Source organism: Convolutriloba macropyga, chromosome 9 (genome assembly GCF_964194025.1).
Source record: "Convolutriloba macropyga chromosome 9, txConMacr16.3, whole genome shotgun sequence".
Taxonomy (NCBI): Eukaryota; Metazoa; Xenacoelomorpha; order Acoela; family Convolutidae; genus Convolutriloba; species Convolutriloba macropyga.
The window spans coordinates 64,892,745-64,920,175 of NC_134476.1; the positions used below are offsets into that span (position 1 = coordinate 64,892,745).

General features: G+C 37.0%; 2 protein-coding genes across 5 annotated transcripts in view; one reads left to right on the forward strand and one right to left on the reverse strand.

Annotated features, from left to right (window-relative positions):
* LOC142345524 (uncharacterized) overlaps positions 1–27,431 on the reverse strand; it is a 562,956-nt gene that overhangs the window by 257,236 nt on the left and 278,289 nt on the right. The window lies entirely within an intron of this gene.
* Positions 14,223–27,233, forward strand: LOC142345927 (uncharacterized). Of its 3 annotated transcripts, none has more exons than XM_075398389.1 (3): positions 14,223–14,425; positions 14,753–15,511; positions 25,652–27,233. In XM_075398389.1, the coding sequence occupies exons 2-3, from the start codon at positions 14,815–14,817 to the stop codon at positions 27,025–27,027; spliced, it is 2,073 nt and encodes a 690-aa protein (XP_075254504.1). In that variant the 5' UTR covers positions 14,223–14,425; positions 14,753–14,814; the 3' UTR covers positions 27,028–27,233. The 3 variants fall into 3 exon arrangements, with proteins under 3 accessions (XP_075254504.1, XP_075254505.1, XP_075254503.1); XM_075398390.1 differs by having other exon boundaries at positions 14,779–15,511; XM_075398388.1 differs by lacking the exon at positions 14,223–14,425 and having other exon boundaries at positions 14,435–15,511.

The window sequence follows — 27,431 nt, forward strand, 5'->3', positions numbered from 1 at the left end:
TCAACGCCCAAGTTAGCAGCCAAAATTTTGCTGAAGGATACTTTTTGAGATCCTCTATTGCAAAAAGTTAGTCTTCGTCTTTTTTTGTCGATGTTGATAGAAAATTGAGGGTCTAAGTTTTCCGGATGTGCTTTTTTGGGTATATCTGTAAGACTCTTCGCAAATTCGTCCATAGAGTTAAAAACTGCTGGTGGAATAGCGAATACATGCTTAAATTTCTCATCATAGTGAAATGTCATCAATCCTCCTTCAATGTTATAACATATACCGGGATATGATACTTCGACTAATGCTACTTCCCAAGATCCATCCAGTTCAATTTTGTCTGGAAGAAAATTAGTGAACGAAGCCATTGCATTTTGAAGATAAACTTGAGAGGAAGCGTTGGATACCATTTCTAGATAAAACGAATTCATGATGTTTGACTGTTCTGTGTGACGTTTGTTTGGGAAAATGATTAGTCAAGGTTCTTCAGAAAGTCTTTCCGAATTTTTTGTCGAGTAATACTTTGTCTAGTGTTTTTCCTCAGTTTAATACTTCCACCTACTTGTTTCCGTATTGTTGATTTTGCAGTTTTCTTTACTGTTTTTTAATTGAAGTCTGTCCTGATAAAACACCACCAATTTCGGGAATTGCTGACTCGATTACATTTCGTCCAATTTTTTTGCTGCAGGTAAAACGTATTTCTTGAGAATGGGAAGAGTTGTCCTAGCGACTGTTCTAGCCAAGGATCCAAAGCAACGCCCCCTCTGACGAGGAAATCCTTTAAAAAAAGAAAGATTGTAACCGTCCATTTTCTAGCGCGACTAATTGAAAAATGATTCTGCAACTTTTGACAATTCTTGTTCATAAAAGATTCCATGAATGTTTTCACCGTTCTGATCAGCAACAAAATAGGTCGGGAAGGGAGCTAAAGTGTTTATTTTTCGAACTAGGAAAATTTCATGTGTATAGTGAGGTTTATATCCTTTCTGAAATTTGCCCTCTGCTAATGCCAACAACTTGGGCTTTGTATTTTTTTGTAGCTTAATTCGCTTCTACATGACCGTCAAAAAGTCAGCATTCACTACATCTTTGGGCGCCAACCCAATATTCCGATTGATTTTCGAGTTAATGACGTCAACAAACATTTGTAGTTCCTTGATATAGGTTAATGTGTCGTTTTCTTCCAGGTAGCGGTAAATTAAATTTCAGGGTTCGTATAGCTCTCTCGCCAAAAGCTACGTTCGTTTCACTATAAGTGTGATAATACTTGATTCCCACGTCCTCGCAGAAATTGGCCATATCTCCAAAAAACTCTTTTCCCTGATCTAGCCATAATTTTTTTGGGAAATTGAGCTCGCTCTTCTTTGAACACATTTTGATAAAAGCTGCTTTCACGGCATCTGCTCCTTTTCTCCGTAATGGTTCTACTCGCAGGTATCGAGAAAAAACATCTACAGTAACAAGTAAAAGGTTGATACCTCGATTCCATCGTGATAGTTTATCCATTTGCGCAAGATCCAAGCACCAAATCTCATCAATATAGCGAGCATGCGCATTTAGCCGGGGAAATTTTTGTCTGATTCCTTTGTATTTCGTATAAGAGTCTTTTGACTGCAAAAATTCTGTTATTCTCTCACGACTGATTACACTTGCTTTTGTTAGGTTTTTGATAGAACCGAAAGCTGCAGGTCCCCTCTCGTTATACAATTTCTGCAATTTGCTTCTATTTGAAACTGTAATTGAACCATTCTGAGCCATATTGTGTCCTCAAATTGTTGTTTTTAACCAGATGTGGTCTCAGATTTAGAACTTTAAGAATAGGGAAAATAGTTTGGATCAACTGGAGCGTTCTTCAATTTTATTGATTGAAGGAATGTTTTTATGTCAACTCCTGTGTCAACGTTGTCGACAATAATTGTATTGGAAAGTGAAATTTTCAACCGTTTGTTTTCGTATATCTCTTTCAAAGTTTTCAAAGTCTCAGGATTGTTCTTATAGTGAAATTCCAGATCTGTCGTAAGTTCTTTAGGTGGCCGATTGGTTTCTTCGGAACGTTCTTCTTTCACTTTTTTGATAACTGGTAAAACTGTTTCTTCTTTTTTATAGATCTCGCTGTAGGGTTCCGATGGTTTCCTTTTTCTGGTCTCCCACAGTTCTTTTGGAACAAGAACAAACTTTTTGACCTCATTCATTGAAGAAAATTGAAAATTTGTTCATACAAGGTTGGTATATGTAACTTAATATTGTTATTCCAGCTTTTGAGCCCAATATAAGTGTTCTGGAACTTAGGGTTGTTGATTTTGATGTGAGCTTTCTATGTTGTTTTTGGAAGCTAGTGAACTGATTTCTTCTTAATCCTGTGAGGTTTCCTTTAATCAAGTTTACAATACACTCACAGAGATATCTGATGAATTCCTTAGGACAATGTAGAAGGAAAGCTGGTTGAAATTTCTTGTTGAGATTCCGAAAGAGCTTCAGAGTATAATAATTCTGTGCGTTTATCAATAATGTCACTAATACGAGCACGACTGTTCGGTACGAAAAATTCTGAGGGAAATGAAGTTACATTTGAACAATATCTTAACAAATCAGGTGTGGATGGTCTCAAATCAATCATAAGATGCCCATATGGTTCTTGTGTAGCGTCTTCATACCATTGTTTTAGTTGTTTTCCCAGACCCAGTTGTCTTCCCAATATATCAATTTGCTGCACATCTCTGGGTGATTTGAACAAAACAATGTGAGTAGTCTGCAGCTCGGCATCACGTTTTTTTTGTGGACGAGATTATGTTTGATATAAACACAATTTAAATTTTGATGTCTACCGGCTGTCGCAATTTCGTTTAATTTTTCCGACTTGGAAAGACTTTCTAATGAGTCATCGAATATAAGTAAATATTTTGTGCCGTCAGCTGGTAAGTTCTCAATTAATTCAAAGTCAAGACCATGAATGAACTCTATGCCTGCAATTGATTGCATCATTGTATCGTAAATTCTCTGAAAGTGCTTATAAAAGTACAAAATTCGATCAAACGAGGGTTGAAAAGTTTTCATTTGTAGCATATCTTTAATGAAAACAGTTTTCCTTGATCCGGAAGGACCAACAAGATACATCAGAATGCGTTCCTTTGTTGATATAATCTTGTTCATTTTATGCTCTGGGATTAGGAAGTATGTAACCAACAGCACTTGAAAGAATAGCAATCCAAACTGTTCGTTCGTCACAAGTTCTGGCAAAAATAAGGTTGATAATTGAAAAAAGAAGAAGTATTAGTACAACTAAGCACTGGAATTTTAATAAAAAAGCTGTTCGAGAGCAAGTGCGTCCACAAAATGTCCAAGGCGGTCGCTCCTCATTGTTATTTTCGAAAATAAAGTCAGCTGCGTGGTTATGATCTGTCATTAGAGTGCAACTGATTTTTGTTCGTGTTTAGGAAAAAATGATTCACACTTTGATTGAATGGAATCGTGGTGACAATTTCAGAAAACAACAATATGCTAGACCTGTTATATGTCCCAAGAAACAAAAGTGAAATTTTGAATTAAGGAATGGAACCATGTAACAGTACCCAGGACCAATATTTAGATTTGTTTTCAGGTATCCCGTTGCATCATGAAATGTGGCGTTTCAACGAAAAATTTTCGACCAATTCAAAAGTTTTTCTAACTTTGAATCGCCAACCCCTATTAGTCCTCCAAAGGGAACTTCTCTGTTATTTTTATCTAGATCTGCATTTTTGTCAAAACTTCGACAGACAGCCAAAAAAAATTTTCCTTTTTGTATTTCCAACAAAAAGTTGACTGATTTCTTTTTCGAACTCTACAATTTCCTCAATATTCATATCAAGCAACTGTTCTGAAGGCATTTAATTCAAAAATTGAATAAATAAAGACATCACATACATTATAAAAGTTTACAATTACTTCTATGCACTTTGCGATTTTGTCAGGTTTTTGATTTTGTTCAGCACTGAAATAATTTCATAGCTCATTCGAGGTAATTTCTGCAACTCCCCAATTCTGACAGAAAGGAAGCATTTCCTTCTAAAACTGTCCTTTTCAGTCCCTCGTGTGAACAGCTTGATGGTAAAATTACATCGATTCGGATCATCTTGGAAAAATGTTCTGGTCACACGTACTTTTCGCCTAGCAGTCTCATTCAATTCCCAGAACACATCCAATTTTGCTTTTTCCTCCACATCAGTTGGCTGGAGCAAAGTTTCGTCAATCATCAACTTTGCAGTAACTTCTGTGGGTTCAAATTGTAGTGCTTCTTTTAACATCTCAGTTAATTTTGAATAAAAGTTTTCAATTCTCAGACCGACAGCATCAGAAACTGAAGTAGAACAAATTCACCTTCAACATTTTCGCGAAAGACTTTCAAGTGGGTCCAATTCGAGCTTGTGTTGATAGTCTCATCGGGGATGCTGATTTGAAATTTCCGGTTGCTGTATTCTTGGAAAGACCAAAGGTTGTTGTTTCCTTGGCGATCCTCATTTGGTTTGCAAACAGTGTCCTCAACTTTCACGTTGGTATCGGTAAACAAAGAATATATGCTTTCATTATGATAATCAAACTGGGAAGAAGGAATAACTGGTTTTCCCTTATGGTTTCGTTTGCGGAAGGGGAAGGCGTAGGTTTTTTTGCTGTCAACTGAGACTGAACTTTGGTCCATCTGTGGCGTGTGAAGTAAGTAAAAGATGAGTTTTTAAAGCAAGAAAAGAAGAAATGAATAAATAAGTTAACCGAATATTGAAAACGAAAAGCAACAAATGGATGAATTATCTTCAAGAAAGAGCTTCATAAATCGAACCAATGAAATTTTAGTAAGAACGAGAACTATTGCGACTTCGTAACCAATGAGATCATGTAAATCAGTCGTAACCAATGAGATTTGAGTGTTCATCATGACGTAATAGTTATGTCATTTCTATTTTTAGTAACATCACGTGACGTGATAAATGTTGTCACGTGAGTGAGAATTTAGGAAAGAATACAAGCAACTGTTAAGACTTATATTGGAGAGCACATGTAGTTCGAGAAAGGAACATTTTGATGAAGTGATTGGTTCTCATCATTGTCATTTTCTTGGATAGGAGGAGGAATAATATCTTGGAAATTGGGAAGATCGAAGGTTTCTGATTTTGTAGAAATTGTATCAGCATGTTTGGGGAACATGTCTTCTACCCACCATATACCGTAGTGATTTATGTCACGAGAGTACGGGAACAAAATACCTTTTCAGTCTTTCAGTGGAAGAAATCCTTGTTCTTTCCGAATTCTCTCAATGGCTTCGAAATAAGTGGGGAGAGAAAGTACTGAATTGTTGACTTTTTCTTCTGCTAAGTGGAGGTTATGATGTCTAGCAGCCTCTAAAGTTCTCCACAAATCTTTCGGAAGTGTTAAGCTAGTAGTCTGTGTTTTTATTGCTACTCTTGTGCAATCCACCTCAAAGGATAATTCGATGTTGTTATCGGTTACTGTTGTTTTAAATTTCGATTCCTCTTTGTTGGGAGCAAAATCTAAATCAGAATGAAGTGTCGACAGAAAAGATGTTGAAGGAAGCAAAGGAAGTATTGGACTATTTTGCATTTTTTTAGACCACTGATGTTCAAATGAGACAAAGCACAAAATGATCAAAGTTTCTCGATCTTAACTCATTTCAAAATAAATTATACAAATGATATAATTGGATAAAAAAATTTAGAATTTCGTTTTTTGAAATAGTAAAAGAACCTTATGAAAAAAAAATTTTATTAAAGTAAAACATTTTTTTTCGAAAGAAAATAATATAAAACTTTTACATAAAAAACTTCAAAAATTGAAAACTGGAAAAATAGAAAAGTAAAAAACATCAAAATCCACAAAATCTGCATTTTTTGTTAAAAACCTTATGTAAAAAACGACATTTTTGAAGGAAATATGTTTTAAGAAAAACAATTTCTTTTTCAAAAAAATAAAAAAATTTACATAAAAAACGTCAAAAACTGAAAAATGGAAAAATAGAAAAATAAAAAACATCAAAATCTGCGTTTTTTGGTACAAACCTTATGTAAAAAACGACATTTTCAAAAAAAAATTAAGTAAATTAACATTTTTATCAAAAAAAAACAATTTTTTTTAATTAAACACAAAATTACCAAAAAAAGAAAACTGTTTTTTTTCGAAAACTAACAAATGGAAAGAAAAGAAAATGTCAAATTATACATTTTTATTCATAAAGCTTGTGCACCTGCTGGATCTATCCGATAAAAAAATTATTTCTTTGAAAAAAAAGGTTAGGTAGGTAAGATTAGCTGAAGTGCATTAGAGGGGATGCATTTCCCTGGGGTAATTAAGATAATTACCCCGGGTAATTACGATAAGATAACAGGTCTATTGTTCTCACTCTCTTTTTTAGGTACGTCTTTGGAAAATTGATGAAAATAGGCTATACGTAATCTTTATACATAGGTACGTCCTTTTACCCCCCCCCCCCCCCAGGTCTGCTTACGATATATTACTATTGGGTTCTGTTTCATTTGGTAGATAACTCCTTTTATTATTGGAAACAGAAATTAGTTGAGACTCTCAACTTCGATCAACCCAGATTTCACTGTCAATTATCCATGTCGATCTGGGTTGTATTAACTGCAATTGGTATTCTACTTCATCCTGGTTAGAGAACAAGTTCATCCCAAATAACTTATCTTGGGCGCATATTATTTGAACATATTTTTGAACCCTAAACGCATCATTTCTAGTAAACCTGTATCTTTGAATAAGGATATACTATGAGAAAAAATAATTTGGCAGTTGCGAGAAAAAATTGAAATCTATATCTAAATAACAAATATTGCTCATACTGGGTCACTTGTTCAAAAAGGTTTCTGTTTGACGATCCCAACTTGGGCAAAGCCAAAACGTCAGTTATTCGATCTTAATCAAATTTAACCATTTTCAGATTTGTTTCCGCCAATTTTTTTGAAAAAAAAACATTCACTTATAGTCTGCTTGTTTTTTATTCTTTTTGACTGTGAACAAAGAGTGTGTAAATAGTTCCTTAAAAATTGACAAGTCCTGAGTACTTGGCAAGTCCTGATTATTTTGCAACTAAGCAAAGCACAATTTTAAAACGAAATAATGTATAAAGAATGCTTTTCAAAATTAGCAAAAATTGATAGCAAAAACCAACTTCCCCTATATTCACTCAGAAAGCAATTTTTTCAACGGGCCGAAAAAAATTGGCCATGACTTGTGTTTTAGGCGACATCAGAATTTGTTTCATTCTCTGTCAAATGAACTTTGTGGAAGTGCTCGTGTTGTCGTGTGCTTTTTGTTCACTTTGGAGAGTTTTTTAGGCAGTCCACTGGCGGCTTAATTATTTTATTAGCAAACGAAAACAAACCAACAACCAAATTTTGGACAAGACTTGCCCTAGATTTGTCAAGTCTTAAGACTTGAATTGAGACGTGTCAAGTCTAAAAATTGCAAAATTAGAGCTCTGATCAAACACCTGAAGATTTAATGGATCAGTACTGATTAAGACTTGATGTCCAGTCCAGGAGATTTAATTTGGACGCCTACAAAAGTTAAAGACTCAAGGACCCGGGTTGAAGTCTGAAACCAAAAAATTATATGATCCTTGTATGATTAACAAGAAATCTTATATGATTTTAGTATGATTACCAGGAATCCTGCATCTATTTTTGATAATTGTTTACCACTTAGGTTTTCTGATTTTGTTTTGGTAGGGCATCACCTATATGTTTCCTCGGCATCACTTTGTGATCCGCCAAATAATCCTAACGTACAATATGATTTGCAAATTTAAGCACTAAATAAAAGAGTAGGTCGGAATACACAAGAAAAAAATTTGATACTCTAAAGCTACTTTATAATTATAAATGTTCCCGTATAAGAAGGAATTAAAAAATTGTGCATATAACCTCAAGTTCGTTTTCCGAATATGTTTAAAATGAAAATATAGGTTTTAGCTCACACAAAGAACCAAATGTTGATTGCAACAATTGCAATATGATTTCCAAGATTTTTTTCTGACAAAAGAACATAAAAAAGTAGATAACATTATTGTTGTGATAACTTTGTTAAACTGATAAGGAAATGGAATTTGTTAGCGAGAAAAGTGAATTGGAACGTTTTGACATTGATTTGATAGCAGATGAAGTGAAAGCTATGGATGAAAATACCGATTTTAAACAACTGAGCTAAAAAATGGTGTGACATTTTCAAAAACAGGACCAGGAACTGAAATCTCTGAGACAAAACCAGACTATCAAAAACGAAAAATGATTGACATCACCATTGCCCTATACAAAATGGATGGTCGAGTAGTTGCGCTCAAAAAAGTTCTCAAAAACTGAGTCGCTTTTTTTTCCAAAACCGAGGTTTGTGGAATCGCACTAATGAGTATTATCTCTTTATTCTACACCTTTCTCCAGATATACTTCAATCCTTCGCGCTTTGCAGCGTGTCATCCGGCGATCCAAAACCCAACCACTAAAGTTTCTTTTAAGTTCATATACCATGCTGATCGCGACAATAAAAAGGCTCAAAGACGTTTCAATTTTTTCTGGAAAACAATTCATTGCTGAAGAGTGAATTGCCCCTAGAGATCAAGAGTTTAAAAAAAAGTCTAAGCAACTTTCGTTCACTCGTTAAAAAAGACGTCTACGCTTTTAACCAAAATCTCCCCAAGGAGGGATGCTGTTAGGATAAATTCGAGTCGCAAATTGAATTCCTTTAGTCCAAAGGACGTGCAACAAACAGCTATCAACAGATGCCGAAGTTTTTACGAAAACCAACTACAGCCATTGCTTTCAAAATGCAAAACAAACGAGGATTCAAAATTCTCCCGTTAGAGAAAATGATGAATCAGCTTCATTAACAAACAACCTCCTATGTAGTGATAGTTTCTTTAGTGAACGCTCTGAAACATAATAGTATGGCCAACACTAAACCTTCTCTTATTCTCTTACTGGTGCTAATTTTATTGATCAGTATTGAAAACCAGAGAAAACGACATTGTCAAAAAGGAACTTGGAAAATTCGTTTAATTCGTTGAGTGCACAACATCTCAACAATCGCTCTGAAACATCACTTCACAAATTTGGAAGCACTAATACTAAGTCCTAATTCTCCCCCAGAAGTAATACGTATAAATGAAACATTTATGACTGACTTCGATAACTTTCAAAACTACATTTTATGGATATATCCATCTTCTGGTTTAAAACAGAATTAACTCTTTAGAGGTGCTATGATTCTTAGGAAGTGTTAGAAGTTAAAAGGTGTTATGAAGTTAAAAAAGTGTGTGTACTCTCTAAGAGAATCATATGATGAATTTGAGAAAAGTGTAACTGCTGAAATAGCACTGGTAAAGTATAAATTCAAAGTCTGAGCAATTTACAATACACATCGAACTAGCAAAATGGATTTCAATAAATCCCTTGATGACTATGTTGGGCAAAAAAACTTCAAGTGACATGGCTTTCAAAATTGCGACGATTTGAAAATAAAAACCATAGAAAAAAATTTATTCAGAAAAGTTATTCGATTGTAAATAGCCCAAACGGTTTAAAATTAGTGGTTGAGCAGGCCACTAGAAAAACCGATGAAACACGCATCCGCTTGGATCTTTTTTTCCACCAGAATACTTTTGAATTCATTTTTGAACTCCCGAAACATGAAAAAAATCCGATCATCTTAAAATTTAGCTAAAATGGCAAACGAAATGCATTCTTTGTAATAACACCTCTCAATTTAGAGACACATTTTGTCTTTAAAAATTTTGACCTAGTAAGAATTTAACTCTTTTCCAGTCATTTGAAATTTTCCAAAAATCACATTGAAAGTTGCTTGAATGTGTATAATCCCTTGAAAAAAGGTACCGAAAAAATTCTCAAATTGTTTTGGCAGTCGTCCAGGAAATCTAATAGTGAGGCAAGCGCAATAGAGCTTTTCGAAACAATAAATCCAACAAAGATGACCGTAAAAAACTGCAAAAGTTTAAATCTCTCCCTGGCCAATATAAAGATAAAACAAAAAGCCTAAAAAGAAAAACTTACTTAAACAAACATAATTTCTGTATTGTAGACTTAAGATGAACTTATAAGCTGTTAAATGAAGTTAACAGGAAAAAAATGACAAATAACACCATTTTATGTTTAGATTACTTCTCGGAAAAAAACACTAAGGAATCAAATTATGGTTTTGCAGATAGTTTAAACAACCTTTTCCTGAATACAGCGGAAATTTAATTGAAGATATTGAACGTTCCGAACAAATAATGTTCCTGATATTGAAATATCCTTGATTGTTTATAAAAACTCTGTAATTGAAACATCAAAAAAATATATCAACTTGACAATAAGTCATTCTCTTTTGATGATAATATTAGCAACCTAGTTGATCAGCAATTAACAACAGCAATAGTTCCTATTCTTGCTTTTCTGCTCGATAAGTCTTTTTGAGATAGAGTAATCCCGGAAGCTCTTAAAAAACCTGAAATCTTCCCCTCTTTTTAAAGAAGCTTCTAAAACAGAGGGCAGCAATTATCAAAAAACTTCGCTTCTAGATAAATTGAGCAAAACTTTTGAACGTGCAATGCTCAACCGAAAGTGTCTTTAACTCGAGGGTTTCTGCCTAATACACAAGAAACAATTGGGATTCAGAAAACAACACAGCACCATTGAGTCATTGGTCGAAATGACTGAGAAAAAACACCATCAAATTTTGAAAAAAGTTTAGATTCGTTCTTGATCTGAAGTAAGCATTTGATTCATTAGATCATGATAAACTATTACAAAAACTTGAAGAATATGGGTTCGGAAGTAATTGCATTATTTGGCTGTATTCATTCCGAGAAAACAGATCACGAAGTGCTGTTGCAGATGATGTTTTATATCATAGGCAAACAATAAGATACGGAGTCCCTCAAGGCTCAATTTGAGGCCCGATTTCATTTCTCAATTATTTTACTGTCTTTTTTGTCAGACAGTTCAGTCAAAATAATTTTGTTCACCAACGACACAAAATAATTTAGTTCACTAACAAAGTTGCCTGAAATCGTTGCAACGAAGATATTAGAAGGGATCTTAAAAAGATTAATGATTGGCTAATTGCAAACAAATTGGTTTTAAAAATAGGAGAAGATGGTACAAACCAATATAGGTAGGAGTGCTTCCCGCTATCAGTTTGAATCGAATCGATCAATTTTTACTTTTAAACCTGTATGCAAGTATCTATAGGTTTTCATTGACAATAATATATTCTTTTATTCTCATTTTAACTATGTTAAGACGATCGGCGGTAAACAATGCGGATACATTTCAAATTTGACATAATATTTTCCAAAATATCAACTCATACCATATTATTGAAAAAATATTGATCCTGTTATACAATATGTAGTTTTTGTGGACGAGTTTTGCAGCTACACCAGTCTCGAGCCAATATATTTTGCAGAAAATATACTGAATTTTATGTTTTCTCAAAATTACCGATTCATGTAATGATATATTTTTTGAAAACAACAAATTAACAGTGTACGAGTTACAACTATATGAGTTTTTGAAGTTTGTTCTGAAATCGATAATAAAACATTACATTACGTTTCATACTTGAGATCATGAAATACTATTACAAAAAGTGACAAATTTTTAGAGGTAATTGCCATCATTGGTTGCATTCATACATAGAAATTAGAACATAAAGGGTGGTTGCAAAGTTTCTTTTATCTCATTGGAAAACAGTAAGATACGACGGAGTCCCACAAAGCTCAATTTTAGAACTATATTTATTCCACAATTATAATAATGACATTTCATTTTCAGAAAATTTAGTCAAAATAATACTGTTCACCACCAACACACACAAGTATAACAACAATAATTTGTAGCAAGGAGATAACAGAGGTGATCTTTAATTGATTAAGAACTGGCTAAATGCCAACAAAGTTGCTTTAAATATGGAGAAGACAATACAAATGATTATGGGAAATAGTGCTTCCAACTCTCAGTTTAAGCTGAATGGTGCCAATATTACTATTAAACCTGTGTCTAAGCGCGTGGCGGCTTTTATTGACCTAAAATTAAGTTTTCCTCTCATTTAAACTATGTTAAAACGAGACTCGGTAAGTAATCTGGAGCTATATCAAAATTGAGACTTTACGTTCAAAACATGAACTCATTACATATTATCGAAGTAACAATATGGAGTTTTTGTGTAACGATTTTGTAGCTATACCTCTCTTCTGCTCAATTTTGAATTCTGCAGAAAAAGCGACTGAAATTTATATTTTTCAGAAAAACGCGCGAATCGTGTAACGATATGTATTTTTGAAAACAATATTTTAACAGTACATCAGTTACAATAATATGAATTTTTGAAGTTTGCTCTAAAATCGATAATAGGTGCTCAAGTTCATGACATCTTTAAACACTCAAGACCAAAAAGGCTCTCAAAAATGGAGTGCCTGTGTAAACATTTATTAAAAAGTGAAATAGATCAATACTCCAGCAAAATTCGGGCTACCAAACTAAACTGTAAAACTCACTGAAAACCAATTCGATACTATCTGATGATGAGCAAAACCTGAATTTATTACAAGTCTCAAATATTTTCCATGATGTAAAAACCAAACTTTTCAAAGAGAAACTCCAGAAAAAAACAGTTCGGTCCGTACTTCCCCGTTTTCTATCCTTTCGAGGTTTCTTTAATTTTAAATTATTTTTCGTTTCCTTTTTTGCCTTTCTCGGGACGATGCTTTTTTAGAATTAACACGAGACTCATTGATGCTTAGTTTTTTTGCTCAAATCCAACATCACTCTAACACATATTTGTACCGAGAACTGATTTTTTTAACAGGGGCTATTATAAGCGAAATGAGAACCCTAAAATTCTCAGGAATTAACTCTGGTTAGTTACACCTGGCTAACAAGGAGCCGAATGACATTCCTCTTTGAGCATATAATGTTTTTTTTTGGGGGGGGGGAGTGGAGATATAGCAGGCTTAACTACCATGAAAAGGGACCAGTATTGGATTCGAGCCAGCACATTCTACTTGCAAAATTATCGCCCAAATCATTACACCAGTTTATCTCAAATTTTTTATTTTGGTCATCTATTCTTACCCATTCTCTTGTTCTTTCTTCTACCTCAAGACTTCCTTTCTCTAGCTAAGTATGCTCGTTATTAGTAGAGTTTATTGTCAAGCTATGCCATTCTTATTTTTTAGCAGTCAGAAATAGTTTTTTATTCCCAATAATAAATGGAAAAAAATCTGAAGTTATGAGGATACAGTTTTAATCTGAATGGCAGTATTTTTTCATCAAAATCAACAGTTTTGTCAAGCCAACCATATTTAAAAATATTTCAGTTTATAGAATTAATTTCAGTTTATTTGAAATTGATTCCACAAAACAATTTAGAAGAAGCAAAATTTTTCTCAACACCACAGAGTTATCGGAAATATATAAAATGCAATTATGTTATATAATCTGAGACAATTGTTGGAGCATAACAATCAAAATATTTAGTACACTATATTTCTATCAGGTCGTTGGCTATAAGAGAATTGAACCAAAGCTAACAAAAACCAGCTCTACAATATGTTTGAAATAGCATAGTTTCTTGCTTTTGTGAAAAAGATAATTTTACAATGCAGTCATTTGATCAGTATTAAACAAAAACCTCGAAATAAGCCACTGCTCACTCCATTATCTGTTTTTAAATAAATAATGAAAACAATCTTACTAAGAACGCCGCATGTCCATAAAATTCTGATAAAGCAAATCAGAAATCGAACCCAGATTTTTAATTAGAATATATCCAAAAACATTATCCGATCTCTCACAATTGTATTAAAAGTTTTTAAAAATTTTACCGGAGATCACGTAATGCGGAGATTACCGGCGACTTAACAGTAATTAAGTAATCTCTTTAATGTTTAAATTTACAGTACATCAACATCCCTCGAATGACAATTAGAAACAACAACTCATCGAGTCAGTCGCAATTCAAATCTGTCCACAGAAAGTAAACAACGGAATCGCCCACCAAACATTCAGATCAAAAAAAATTGCTCTCAGACGGGTTATGGGTTTTAGCCAAAAGTTTTTTTAGTCGTCGTCTGAATTAACGATATTCAAGCAAATTACGTAAACTTTTATCGGTCATATAGCGTCTTTATTGGTGCGTACAATGTATTGATTTTTAATAACTTAAGCAACAAAATAACTTCGTTCTCATTATTATAGCCAGAAGAGTTTTGGTTTATGTTAGCAAATACGCACACCAACATCATATATTGAGAATTTATATGCCGTTAAAATTGCTGAGAATCATGTTGATTTAATCAATTTTGGGTAAAATTTGATTTTTTTTTATCACAAAGCAGCAAACACTAAACATTCACATTGTTTACTCTTGGCTCTATTGAGTTGTAGTTTGTTCAGACAGCAATGTTGCAAATTCTATGAAGTAATTTATTCAAATTTCGTTGTTAAATTTTTCGCTAACGTTCCTTCTCTGTCGACATTTTTCCATCGTTTTTTTTGTGCGTTAAATTTTAAGACTTGTATCCACGTTACAGAAATGAAAACATTATAAGAAAGCAGTGAAAATATTCAAAGCACGTACACTTTATGTACGTTTTATAAATACGTTTTTTTTTGTTTGCACCAGTGACGGTTTCGTTTTTGTTTACGTTTATTTTATAGTTTTCAACAAACAATAATGTCTGAACATAATTACTACCCGCTGGCAGAACATTTTGAATTACAAGTTTTACAGGACCTGGAAATAACTGAAGTCACTGAAACAGATGTTATGAACAATCAGAATGCCCCCAATATAACCGACGCAAAGCTATCGTACAACAACGGGTCTGTAACACTGATTATAACTGGCGAGAACCTTTCTGGTCTTGTTTTGAAGGAAAGCCAATTCGATTTTCCTTTTGGTTTTGGAGGCGAAGATACAATAGCTACTGGAGACGTCGAGGGCACCAGGGTCACTTTGGAAAGATCAATTCCTGGACTCCAAGAAACTGTCCCGGAATACGGTTGCGAAATTGCGATAAAAACGTTGTCAGGCGGGTACGCAGATTTTGTTGTGACAAAATTCGAGGGAATCGCTACTCGGACGGTGAATGAACTTGCAAAAGATGACGATGTTCTATTGGTGCTTGATGCGGCTGTAAAGCGGGCGGTTGATTTGTCATCCATCAGTAACAGAGCCGACGATGTTCCTTTGGTTCGTGACCTAATAAAATTAGGTGAAATTCTACTCGATGGAGACGAACATAAACTTTTCAAAAATTGCTTGAAGTTCAGAACAGAAAGCGGAGCGAATGTTGACGACGATGTAAAGTACGAAATTTTGAATCGGTTGAATCAAAAGATGAAGAGCAAACTGACATCTCAGATCACTTTGAAGATGAAACGACCAGCAGGAGAGAAGGCCGGCATCATTATTTTAGGAGTGGCTGGGATTGCGGCCAGTGGATATGCAGCAGTTGCAGCAGGTAAATAGTTATTGTGAAATTCTTTGAATTTTGAGGGTTATGCTAGCTCAAACTCACAAATAACCTTACTTCTTGACTGAATATTTTATTGTTCAGAACAATTTTTTGTCCCTCCACGGGTCGAGAAATCCTCAGTTTTTAAACATAAGAAGAGGCCGAAAACGACGAAAGTTCCAACAATTTTTTAGTCGGCATCATCGTTTTTGTTCGGTACATAACATAAGATAGATTCGCTATCGTCGTTTTCCGAACGTAAGAGAGAATCGGTTGACAAGTATGTTACGTTTATGAAATCAAAAATAACCCAGAAATATTTATTCGTTCAATTATTTTCGAGTACCAGCCAAAGAAGTATTTTTCAATATTTTTGCACCTTAAAAAAACTTTCTCTGAGAAGTAGGTTTCAAATTATTTCAGCAAGAAAGCTATCATAACGATTGACTACAATAAAAACAGAAAATTTCCTATGGTTAAATCCGACAATTTATTACCTCTATACCAAACATATCGATGATCTCGTATATTTAAATCTTGAATTTGCCAAGGAACTCGTACGTTTAAATGCCGAATATACCAAATCTCTCAAAACCCAACATACTGAATCTCTCTTGCATCCAAAAACGAGGATAACGAACCTTTCTTACGTTCGAAACCGACAACGCCGAACAAACTGAACGTACCGACGCTTTCTTAACTTTGAAACCCAAAATATCATAGATTGCTCACGAATTGATTGTCGTTGTTGTTTGATCTTCTCAACAGGGGTCTGTAAAAAGTTACATTTTTTCCGTTTATTAAAAAACTACGACTTCAGTTCTCTTTTCATAACTCAAGTATTTCTGTCATTCACAATGTGATAGACCAAATTTTTGATGCATAAGCGATGCAAATACAGTTGAATTTTGGTTTTGTGATTTGGCAACGCAAATAGACACTTAATTTTGTCAGTTTACTTAAAATAGTTCTGTTGTTTTCAATTTTAGCGTCTGAAATAAATTACGTCTTTGAGCCTTTTATTTGAGATTACCAGAGACCAACTCAAATCATATGAAACAAAATAAATTGGTACAAAATTTTAAGTTTGAACAAATGTGGACACTAAGAACAGTAAAATTTCACTCAGAGAAAATGAACAAATTGGTAAGCACATTTACAGAAAATGAAAAAATGAAAAAAAGTGAAATAACACGTGATCTGACAGAGGGATGAAGAGCATGGGATAAGGGGCACCAAAAACACAGGAAACGAAATTCAAACGCAAAATCACAAATTAGGTTTAAAAAGAGAACAAAGATGAACATGAGCATCCAAAACTGAATTTAAGAGGGTTGGTAATGACATGTGTACGGCATTTACTCGGATCAAAATTTAACAAGTTTACATTTTTTTTAGTTGATCCATGTATCAGATGATTATAAATAATTTTTGCTGTTTATCATAACTACTGTTTTTTTTTAACAAAGTGAGTATAGTTTAAAGTTGAAAAAAATTTAGCAACTGTCCGCTTCAGAGGAGCTTTTGAGTGCACAAGAGTCTAATCTGATGACAGTTTAAGCACAAAATAGTCTGATCAGGGGTTTCTTGAGCTCAACATTGTCTAAGTGTAGGATGATGATGATTGCAATACAACATGCTGTGGAAAAATTATCTCAAAAAATTATCGGTGTTTTTTTTTTGGTGATGCGTCCCCACTCTTTCCTCATTCGGTGTAACGGCTGCTCTCCTTGTGTTTCACAAAGAAAATTTTACACCGCCCAGTTCGTTCTGAGTGGTTACAAAATCTGTCCGGATACTTCGTTTATGCAGTTCGCTTTTGTAACTGTATATCCGCTCTGCTGTACTTACCGTTGCATTAATTATTTTAGTTCGTAACTATTCGCTGATCTTAGTTTTTTCAATTATCAATTTAAACTGGATTGCTACAGATCACACAATACGGGATCTCTTTATGTATACCAGTTCAATCCGATAGAAAAAACAAATCGAAGACAAAGATATATGTCTAAGACCTGTTTGTGCAAAAATATTTAAATTTAAACCTAGGTTGGCTTTTGCTGTTTGTACTCACAAGTTAAGAATACCAGAAGTTGGGGTTGTAACAGTTGAATTTCAGCTCCAATAATTCGTTGATGCAAGACACAGTAACAGAATTTACTGCTCAAGAATAATATTTTGAATACAAGACACAGTAACAATTTACTGCTCAGGAATATTTCTAGTTCAAGACACAGTAACACGTTATTTACTGCTCAAGACAATTTGTTTTTGCAATATTTTGCTGAGTTATACTTTCAGCCGTTTTCTGCGGCTACTACGTTGAGTTCTGTGTGTTGCTTTTGTTATTTCCCCCTTTTCTCTTTTTTCTCACGTGACAAACTGTAACTAGAACTAGAACTATAACTATAGCTATTAAATGACTAAGACAATAGAAAAATGTTTTGTTTCTATTTTCCCCCGCCTATGCAAGCTTGTTATTCCTTAAGCTCAGCTCCAACATCGCCGGCCCTGTTTTCTTTCGTGAAAACATCATCGTCAGTTGGAAGTACTGGAGCGAGCTTCACAACGGGCCTCTTGTAGTATCCATCTTTTGTTCGGATTTTCGCTGATCGAATCACTCCATCGGAACCTTCAAATGTTTCGGTTATTCGACCCAGATTGTAATATCCACGTTTGTCACTGTCTTCCACTAACCACACAAGATCACCCTGCTGAAGACTTCATTCCGTTGTGGTCTGCCATTTCTTTCGACTATTCAACGTTGGCAAGTATTCTTTACGGAATCTGTCCCAGATGAGGTTTGCGTAAGCTTGTGTTTGTCGGAAGAGCTTTCTATGATCAACAAATTGCTCTGCACCTGATAGATACGGTAAACAAAGGTTCTTGTTGCCAAGTAGGAAATGGTTTGGAGTAATAGCTTCTAAATCGGTAGCATCAGAACTGACTTGTGTCAGCGGTCTAGCATTCTGCGTCTGTTCAACAAGACACATCGTGGTTGACAGAACATCCTCCGTGACTGATGGATTGCCCAACACTGCGTACATTGCCTTCTTGCAACTCCTAACCAGTCTTTCCCACACTCCTCCAAAGTGTGGTGCTGCAGGTGGGTTGAACTTCCATCTGATACCTTGTTGAATCAGATGTTCTTCAATTCGCACCCTGTTCCATGCTGCTATATACTCTGCCAGTTCTTTTTCAGCTCCAACGAAGTTTGTCCCGTTATCGCTAATCATTTTGACCGGTTTGCCTCTTCGTGCAATGAATCGCATAATTGCGTTCAGACAACAATCAGTGTCTAGTTTTGGTGCAATCTCTATGTGTACCGCTCGTACAGTAAGGCATGTGCATAGACAGCACCAGCGCTTTTCGTTTCTTCGACCAATCTTTACTGTGAATGGTCCGAAATAGTCTACGCCCACATTCGAAAATACCGTTGTTGCGACTAATCGTTCTTCAGGTAGATCTGCCATTACTGGTGCCTTTGTTTGGGCTTTTCCCTTTCGACATCTAATGCATTTGTTTTTGATCGATCTCAAAGCATTTCGTATGCCTAGGATCCAGAATTTCTGCTGAACTATGTTTCTGACATGTTCAGTACCTTCGTGATGACTATTCCTATGTTCATTTCGCAAAAATAATTCAACTACATGGTGCTTCCAATGTAACAGTATTGGATGCTTGGTTTCGAAGTTCAGATGACTTTTACCTATTCTGCCTTGAGCACGAATAAGTCCTTGCTGGTCTATGAATGGTGAAAACTGGAGGATTTTGCTGTTTTTTGGAATTTCCCTTTCAGCCTTGAGAGATTTCATCTCTTCAGTAAACTGTTCTTGCTGCAGTAGTCTGAATATGCTTGCTTGTGCATCCTCTCTTTCTTGAACACTTAGTGTTTTTGTTGCCGGTTTAAGCTTTTTGAATACACGCTGTATGTATGCCATTGTATTTACTAGTCGATTGTAACTGCTAAATTGTTCCCACTGAATCATCGGCTTCTTCTCTTGAACCTTTGCTGAGAAGACCATTTCGTCGTTTTGTTCGTCTGAAGCAAATGTTAAATTCAACTGTTCAGGCCATTCGTTCTCTCGTTGCTTCAACCAGGCCGGCCCAGTGAGCCATTCGCTTCTCTTAAGTTCGTCAACATTGATCGCTCGTGTCCCGATGTCAGCTGGATTGTTAATACCACTCACATGATTCCACTGTGAAACATTAGTTGTATCCAAAATCTCAGCCACTCTGTTTGCAACAAACACCTGTTGCTTACGGTGGGAGCTATGAATCCGTTGCAGAACAGTAGTGGAGTCTGTCCAAAAGTTACAACTGTGAATCTTCGATTCGTGTTCCTTCACTATCTGTTCTTTAAGTCTCACCGCCATCACTGCTGCTTGTAGTTCCAAGCGTGGTATGGAAAGGTGTCGCATCGGTGCGACTCGGCACTTTCCGATTACAAATGCTAAATCTGCTGAGTATTCTTTGGGCTTTGAACGTAGGTAAGCCACTGCGCACATTGTGTCTTCAGATGCGTCGGAAAACACATGAAGTTCCCATTTGTCATTGGCTGTGCTGAAGTATCTTCTATCAATGCTGGTTTCTGCTACTTCTGGAAGCTGCGCCTTCCACTTCAGAAACTCTTCTTCTTCGTTAGGTTCTACTGAGTTGTCCCAATGTTGTCCATTTTTGCTCCAGATGCTCTTCAGGAGTCGTCTCATATGGACACTGAATGGTGCAAACAGTCCAAGAGGATCAAACACTGAAGAAACTAGAGATAAGATCTTCCTTTGGGTGATTGGGGTCTCAACTTCTTTGCTTGTACCTCTACAAACCTGTAGACTATCATCGGTAATCGTCCACTGAAGCCCAAGCACCGATGACCCTTCCTGGCTGGGTTCTACTTCAACCTGCTTTGTTTTGCTGATTGATCTTAAGTCCTCTGGGATTGCGTTGGTTACCACGTCGCTGTTGGTGATCCACTTCTTCAGTTCAAATCCATGTTTTGAGAGAAGAGGTTGCAGTTGCTTGAAAACCTTGATTGCTTCTTCAGGTGTTTCGACTGACTTGATGAAATCGTCCATGTAGAAGTTGTTTTGGATTGCTTTTGCTGCAATTGGGAACTCGTCCTCGTTATCGATGGCTACTCGCTTCAGAGCGTAGTTGGCACATGTTGGTGAACTCTTAGCTCCGAAAACATGACGTTGAAACTCGTAAATTTGCACAGGTTCGTTCATTGTTGGTCGCCACAGGAATCTTAAGCAGCTTTTATCCCGATCAGGAACTTGCACTTGAAGAAACATTGATTCAATATCTGCGGTTAAGGCAATTGGTCCTTCTCGAAATCTGAATAGCGTTCCGATCAATCCGTGTAGTAGATCGGGTCCGGCTAACAACTTGTCATTTAGGCATACATCCTTGTATTTTGCTGCAGCGTTGCAAACACGGCGAACTTTACCCGGTTTGTTGGGGTTTAGTACTAGATGGTGTGGCAAATACCATTCCTTTCCGAAAGTGCCTTTGACTTCCGATTTACCAAGGATCTTCACAAATCCCTTTTCAACATCTGTATCAATTGACTGTTGATACAATTCTTTTAAATTTGGGTCTCGTTGGAACCTTCGTTCCAGTGAGTAGAGCTGACCAAGGGCTGAGCCGTAGTTGTTTGGAAGACTGGGTTCTGATTCATTCCAGAGCATGCCCACTTCGTACCGCTCGCCTGTAAACTTTGTAGTGCTCTCTAGAAACTTCTGAGCTTGTCGCTCTTTCTTTGATTGACTTACAACATTTATTTTGGAAGCGTAAGTTTCTATGTCCCACCATGATTGTATATTTTCGGCCACTTTCACATCTTCTGTAGAGGCGAAATGACAAACATTTTGACTTTTCTTGCCTGTCATGGGACCACTGACTACCCATCCTAATTCTGTTAAGACGGCGAAAGGCTCACTTCGTGTTCCAATCTTATAGTCCAATGGACGTTGAATTTCGTAGGCATCTTGTCCAAGAATGATGCCTACTTCCATCAGGTTGAATCTTCTGTTTGTGAGAACATTCAGGTGTCTGAATTTGTTCTTCAGTTCCTTGTAATCATATGTTGTGTTTCCCAACGAGATTGATGGGTGTGCAAACGCTTCAATTGAATGCACCTTTGAATGTAGTCCCTTTATTGTGATAGGAACCTTCTCTGTCCTCAAATCTTGCGTCCCATGTTTGCCAGCTATGTTTAAGGTAACGTCCGTGCCTTTGGCTTGTAGTTGATTCTTGACACTTTGGTCGATGAATGAAACTGTTGACCCACTATCGAGGAAAGCATAGGTAGTCAGCCTGTTACCACCACTCTGAACCGATACCGGAACTATTTGAAGAAAACTAGTAACTTGGTTACTCTGGTTGATTGTTGCTGCGCTTACGTTAACTGCGTGACTACCCTCGTCCATTCGGTTTTCTGAGTGTAGCAGTCTGTTGTGCTTTTTGGTACATCCGTTTATACCGCACAATTTGACTTTGCAATCTTTGATTGCATGTCCTTTTCCCAGACATCCATAACATAAGCGTTCTCTCCTCACTGCCACGTATCGATCATTCACACTCATGTTTTTGAATGATGGACAGTTCCAAATTTTATGAGTGCCATCGGCTAATGGGCAGTGACCGCTTTGCGTCTGCTTGGTTTCTTGCAGGTTTGAACTTGCACTGAAGTTCGATGTCTTCGAGAATTGTTTTTCTCTATTTGCGTTGCGTCGGTCTTCTTCTTTGCGTTCCCCTTTAAACGCTGAAAACCCTTCATGCACGAATGCCATTCGTGATAGCCATTTTTCAAACATGATAAGGTCAGGCCAGTCCTCGTCTTTGTCATCGACGTAGAACCACCATTTTTCTTTAAGAACTTGAGGTAGCTTATCAACTGCCATGTACAATGTCGAACTTGATTGCAAGTCACCAATATGTTTGTACTCTTTAAGCACGTTCACGAAGTTAGATATAATAACAGAAAAATTAATCAGGCTGGTTGAATCATGAGGTTTCACTTGATTAGCTTTTCGTAGGCTCTCGAGCTGCGCATCTATAATTACATGCGGTCTTCCAAATTTTCTTTCTTAAATGTTCCAGGCAGCACTATAAAACTGTCCAGAATAGCCCATTCCCGAGATTGCAGATTTTGCTTTGCCTGTTAGCAGAGTCTTCAAATGGCTCATTTTTTCTGAGTCGGGAATCATGCGTTTATCTACTGTTGCTATGAACATGCTAGACCACTCAGGCCACTCCAGCGGGTTTCCGTCAAAATTGTTCAACCTCAATTTTGGTAAACTACTGCTTGAATGTCCAGTGTTGTAGTACCTTCCAGCTATCGGCGATATATCCCGCCCTTCAACACTTACTGAGCGTTCGCGAGAGTTTGGGTACCATGGGTAATGCCTCTGCTTATTCCGTTCAGGGCTGACGTCAAAGCGAGCTCTTGGTCGAATTGGTGTTTGCGTGTCGTTCATCGAATTCGCCCACTCCGAGACATCTCTCCCTTTTGGGGTCCAATTGAAAGGTGACTTGTCACGCGCCTTAGTCGATTGAGAACGTAAGTCTTCTTTCTCCAATGCTGTTCTTTGCAATTGGCATTCTAGGTCTCGCTTCTTTTGCCGAAGCTGATGTTGCATCTCTAGTTCTTTCATTTGCATTTCTAGCTCCAACCTCTTTCGATCAAATTGTGCTCGTTCGATTTGCAACTTTGCTTCAAATTCAATTTCAAATTCCTTTATTCGTTCTTCAACGCGACGTTTCACTGAAGATGCTTCCGAACTGTTTTCTGTATCCTGGTTGATTGTCCGTGTAACCGTATTTGTCGTTGCATTGCTTGTGTTACCATGGTTTTGGTTAAACTCTGGAATTCCAACGTTTTGTTCTAATTGATGCACATTATTCGCAGGCGGTTGCTCTTCATTGGCATGAAGAGTTGACTGGCTTTGCTTGCTTGACATTTTTGTCTCTCCGTGGATATACGGCAACCACTCTGAGTTCAAATATTGAAAGTATTTTTCTCTCTCAAGTTTGCGTTTTAAAGAAATATCTGGGTCTCGGAGAGTCTCAGCTTTCTTATTCACTAGTTTTTGAATGCTGTCGTTCAATTGCAGTATCTGCTGATAAAGAGTCTTGAGCTTGCTTGGTCGATCTCGATTATCAATGAGCTCAAAACTTTCTTCCTGTTTCTCAATCCACTTGTTTCGCAAGTTGTTGATCTGGCGATCCAAAACGCTTTGACTCTGTGACGGAGTCACTTCTTGTGTACTTCGGGACTGCAGCTTGAAACTCTACAGCTCCTTTATTTGTTTGCTTTAATTTAGTTTTTGCTTTTCAACGTTCCTATTTGCTTTGCCTAATTGGCTTTGCGTTGTTGAATTGCTCGTTGGGTTTTGTTCTCGTTCGTCGATGTCTTCGTCACTTCGACTGTTGGGTTGGACAGCAGTTTATTCCACTGTCCGGGTCGGCAGACCAAATGTAACGGCTGCTCTCCTTGTGTTTCACAAAGAAAGTTTTACACCGCCCAGTTCGTTTTGAGTGGTTACAAAATCTGTCCGGATACTTCGTTTATGCAGTTCGCTTTTGTAACTGTATATCCGCTCTGCTGTACTTACCGTTGCATTAATTATTTTAGTTCGTAACTATTCGCTGATCTTAGTTTTTTCAACTATCAATTTAAACTGGATTGCTACAGATCACACAATACGGGATCTCTTTATGTATACCAGTTCAGTCCGATAGAAAAAACAAATCGAAGACAAAGATATATGTCTAAGACCTGTTCGTGCAAAAATATTTAAATTTAAACCTAGGTTGGCTTTTGCTGTTTGTACTCACAAGTTAAGAATACCAGAAGTTGGGGTTGTAACAGTTGAATTTCAGCTCCAATAATTCGTTGATGCAAGACACAGTAACAGAATTTACTGCTCAAGAATAATATTTTGAATACAAGACACAGTAACAATTTACTGCTCAGGAATATTTCTAGTTCAAGACACAGTAACACGTTATTTACTGCTCAAGACAATTTGTTTTTGCAATATTTTGCTGAGTTATACTTTCAGCCGTTTTCTGCGGCTACTACGTTGAGTTCTGTGTGTTGCTTTTGTTATTTCCCCCTTTTCTCTTTTTTCTCACGTGACAAACTGTAACTAGAACTAGAACTATAACTATAGCTATTAAATGACTAAAACAACAGAAAAATGTTTTGTTTCTATTTTCCCCCGCCTATGCAAGCTTGTTATTCCTTAAGCTCAGCTCCAACATTCGGGCTTTGGACCAGCTATGGTGGAGTTACAAACCTTCAGCTATGAGAGAATTGAGTTCAAACAAACGGTAAAAACTGCGTCCTAAGAATCTCTCCAAGCAAAACCAAACAAAACAAAACAAAACATAGCACGTGGCTTACGTATGTATCATACTCTACTAAAAAAATTTGTTATGGGGATGGTCTGAACAGGGGTAAAAACTGTCTGGGCAGCCTCGCTATGAGGATTTTTTGAAAATCGTTCGATCAGTGGCCTTTTCGGGAGGGTATATCAGAGTTCATCCAGGCGCTCAAATGTCTCGACAGTGTTCCGAATACAGTATGATCAGAGATAATTTCCGTCTGGAAAGTTCTGATCAGAGACAACTGCGAGCGCACACGAGGTTTCGAGCGCACGTTAGTCGATCAGAAGATGCTTTATTCTGACACGGTCTGATGAGATGTTCTTCCGCCTGGCACTTCACCCTGAGTAATGAAAAAAATTTTGTCAATCACGATTAATGTTTGTGGGGTATCGTCAAATGCTGAAAAATGGGCTTATTACTGCGTTGATTGTTGCTGGTATACTTTCCTGTAATCTCTTCTTTTTTGTCTTTCTTAGTTGTGTTTATTCTTAGTTTATTGATGTATATAAGTATACAAGTGTTGCCTTGAGCTTGCTGCCATGTTTTGAAAACCGATTTTTTTAAGTTGAAAGAAAAGCGTGTGTCATTTTTTTGAACCTGTTTAATCGCAACCAGATCAGTACCGGAAAAATGTCTTTCAATAATACTCCCAGGGACTTAACTCCCAGTTCTCTGTTAATATAGGTATTTCTAAGAATTAATACAAGCAGTACAAACATTGTTGACAAAACCTAGGCTGTCATTTCTTTAAAGGAGGAGCAGTAGCAGGGGGAGGAGCAGCAGCGGGTGCCGGAGCAGCAGCGGGTGCCGGAGCAGCAGCGGGTGCAGGAGCAGCAGCGGGTGCCGGAGCAGCAGCGGGTGCCGGAGCAGCAGCGGGTGCAGGAGCAGCAGCGGGTGCCGGAGCAGCAGCGGGTGCAGGAGCAGCAGCGGGTGCCGGAGCAGCAGCGGGTGCAGGAGCAGCAGCGGGTGCCGGAGCAGCAGCGGGTGCAGGAGCAGCAGCGGCTGCAGGAGCAGCAGCGGACGCAGGAGCAGCAGCGGGTGCCGGAGCAGCAGCGGGTGCAGGGGCTGCAGGAATTGCTGCGGGCGCAAGAGCTCTAGGAGCTGGGGCTGTTAGGATGATGACTTCGGCCCTGTCAAGTGCGAAGACAATAGCAGTAGCTGTTGGGGCACCAGCAACAGGGTTGGCAGTAAAATTTACCAAGTCTGCTATTGAGAAGTTCCAGAACAAAAGCTTAATGCAAGAAAATTACAACGAAGCTCTGAAGTTTCTTGTGAATCAAATGTTGTCACGCCGTCAAGGGACAGAAGAACAGCAGATACGTTCAAATAATGAAAGTGTTTATATGTATGAAAGAATTCTTATTGAACTCTTTGACGAAAGTTTGGATAACCTGCGAGACAACTTTAATGGTTGTCAATTAGAAGAATGTCTCAATGAATCGAAAGACCTCATCGTATACAGAATTCGCAGCATAATAGCAGTGCACAAAGTTCGAAATATTTTGGCCAAACAGTGTTTCATCGGATTAACGGGTCCGCAAAATTCGGGGAAAAGTTCCCTGATCAAAAGCATCTGGAATTTGGATGTCATCGTTGGAGAATTTAAACACACCACTAAAGCGACAGCCTTCCAAATTACTGAAAACGTAATGGTTGTTGACTATCCTGGGATAACCAGTTTGGAACATTACAAAACAGCTTTCAAAAGAAGCGGGAGTATGAACAACGTTCTAGTAGCGGTTATAAAGTACCCCGGCGGCGCCCCAGACCAGCAAATTATCGACTCAGTTGAGGAAATTTACACAACAGTTCAAAAATCAAGAGGGATGAAAGTTTTGCTTTGTTTTAACCGATGTTCGAGTAGCTATGACGCATGGATGGAAGAAAATCTTACAATAGAGGACATAAAAACACGCTATGTGACAGACTTGACAGCTCACGTGGGCGCCGGCAACGAGGGTGGGGTGTCGTTTGTCGCTGATGATATTCGATTTACTGACTGGAAGGTCACTGCTGATCAATTGAACTTCGGAATTCTTGGAAGTGAGAATATAAAGCAGGAACTAAAAACCGCACTGCAACAATTGCAGTTGGTCAGCAACCGGGAAGCAAATGAAGCCTTTCCTTAGATTTTGCAGATGTTAAACTCAACTTAATCGATATGGAGGTTTCAAAATGAAGTTTGATTGCTCTTTCGGGACTTAATTTGGTTACCTGTTTCGTTTCTGATGAAAATAATTATCTAGATGTAATCTGTTTCCCAGATAATTTCCCTTACTCTCACTGAATAATTGCTGTATAATGCTTAAAAAATTTAATGTTCCCACCTCGCTAAGTTTCACACAGGAAACCTGCTGTTTCTTCCGAAAAATCGGCTTAAAAACCTTTCAGAATAATGCGCTGAAAAAGCGCTGGAGGGCGCTGAAATTTTCTGCGAAATCCGCTGAAAGACGCTCAATTTTGAAGTTCAGAGAATTTCAGATCATTGGGCTCAGTTTTCTTCGCTTTATTTCAATCCTAATCTTATAACGTT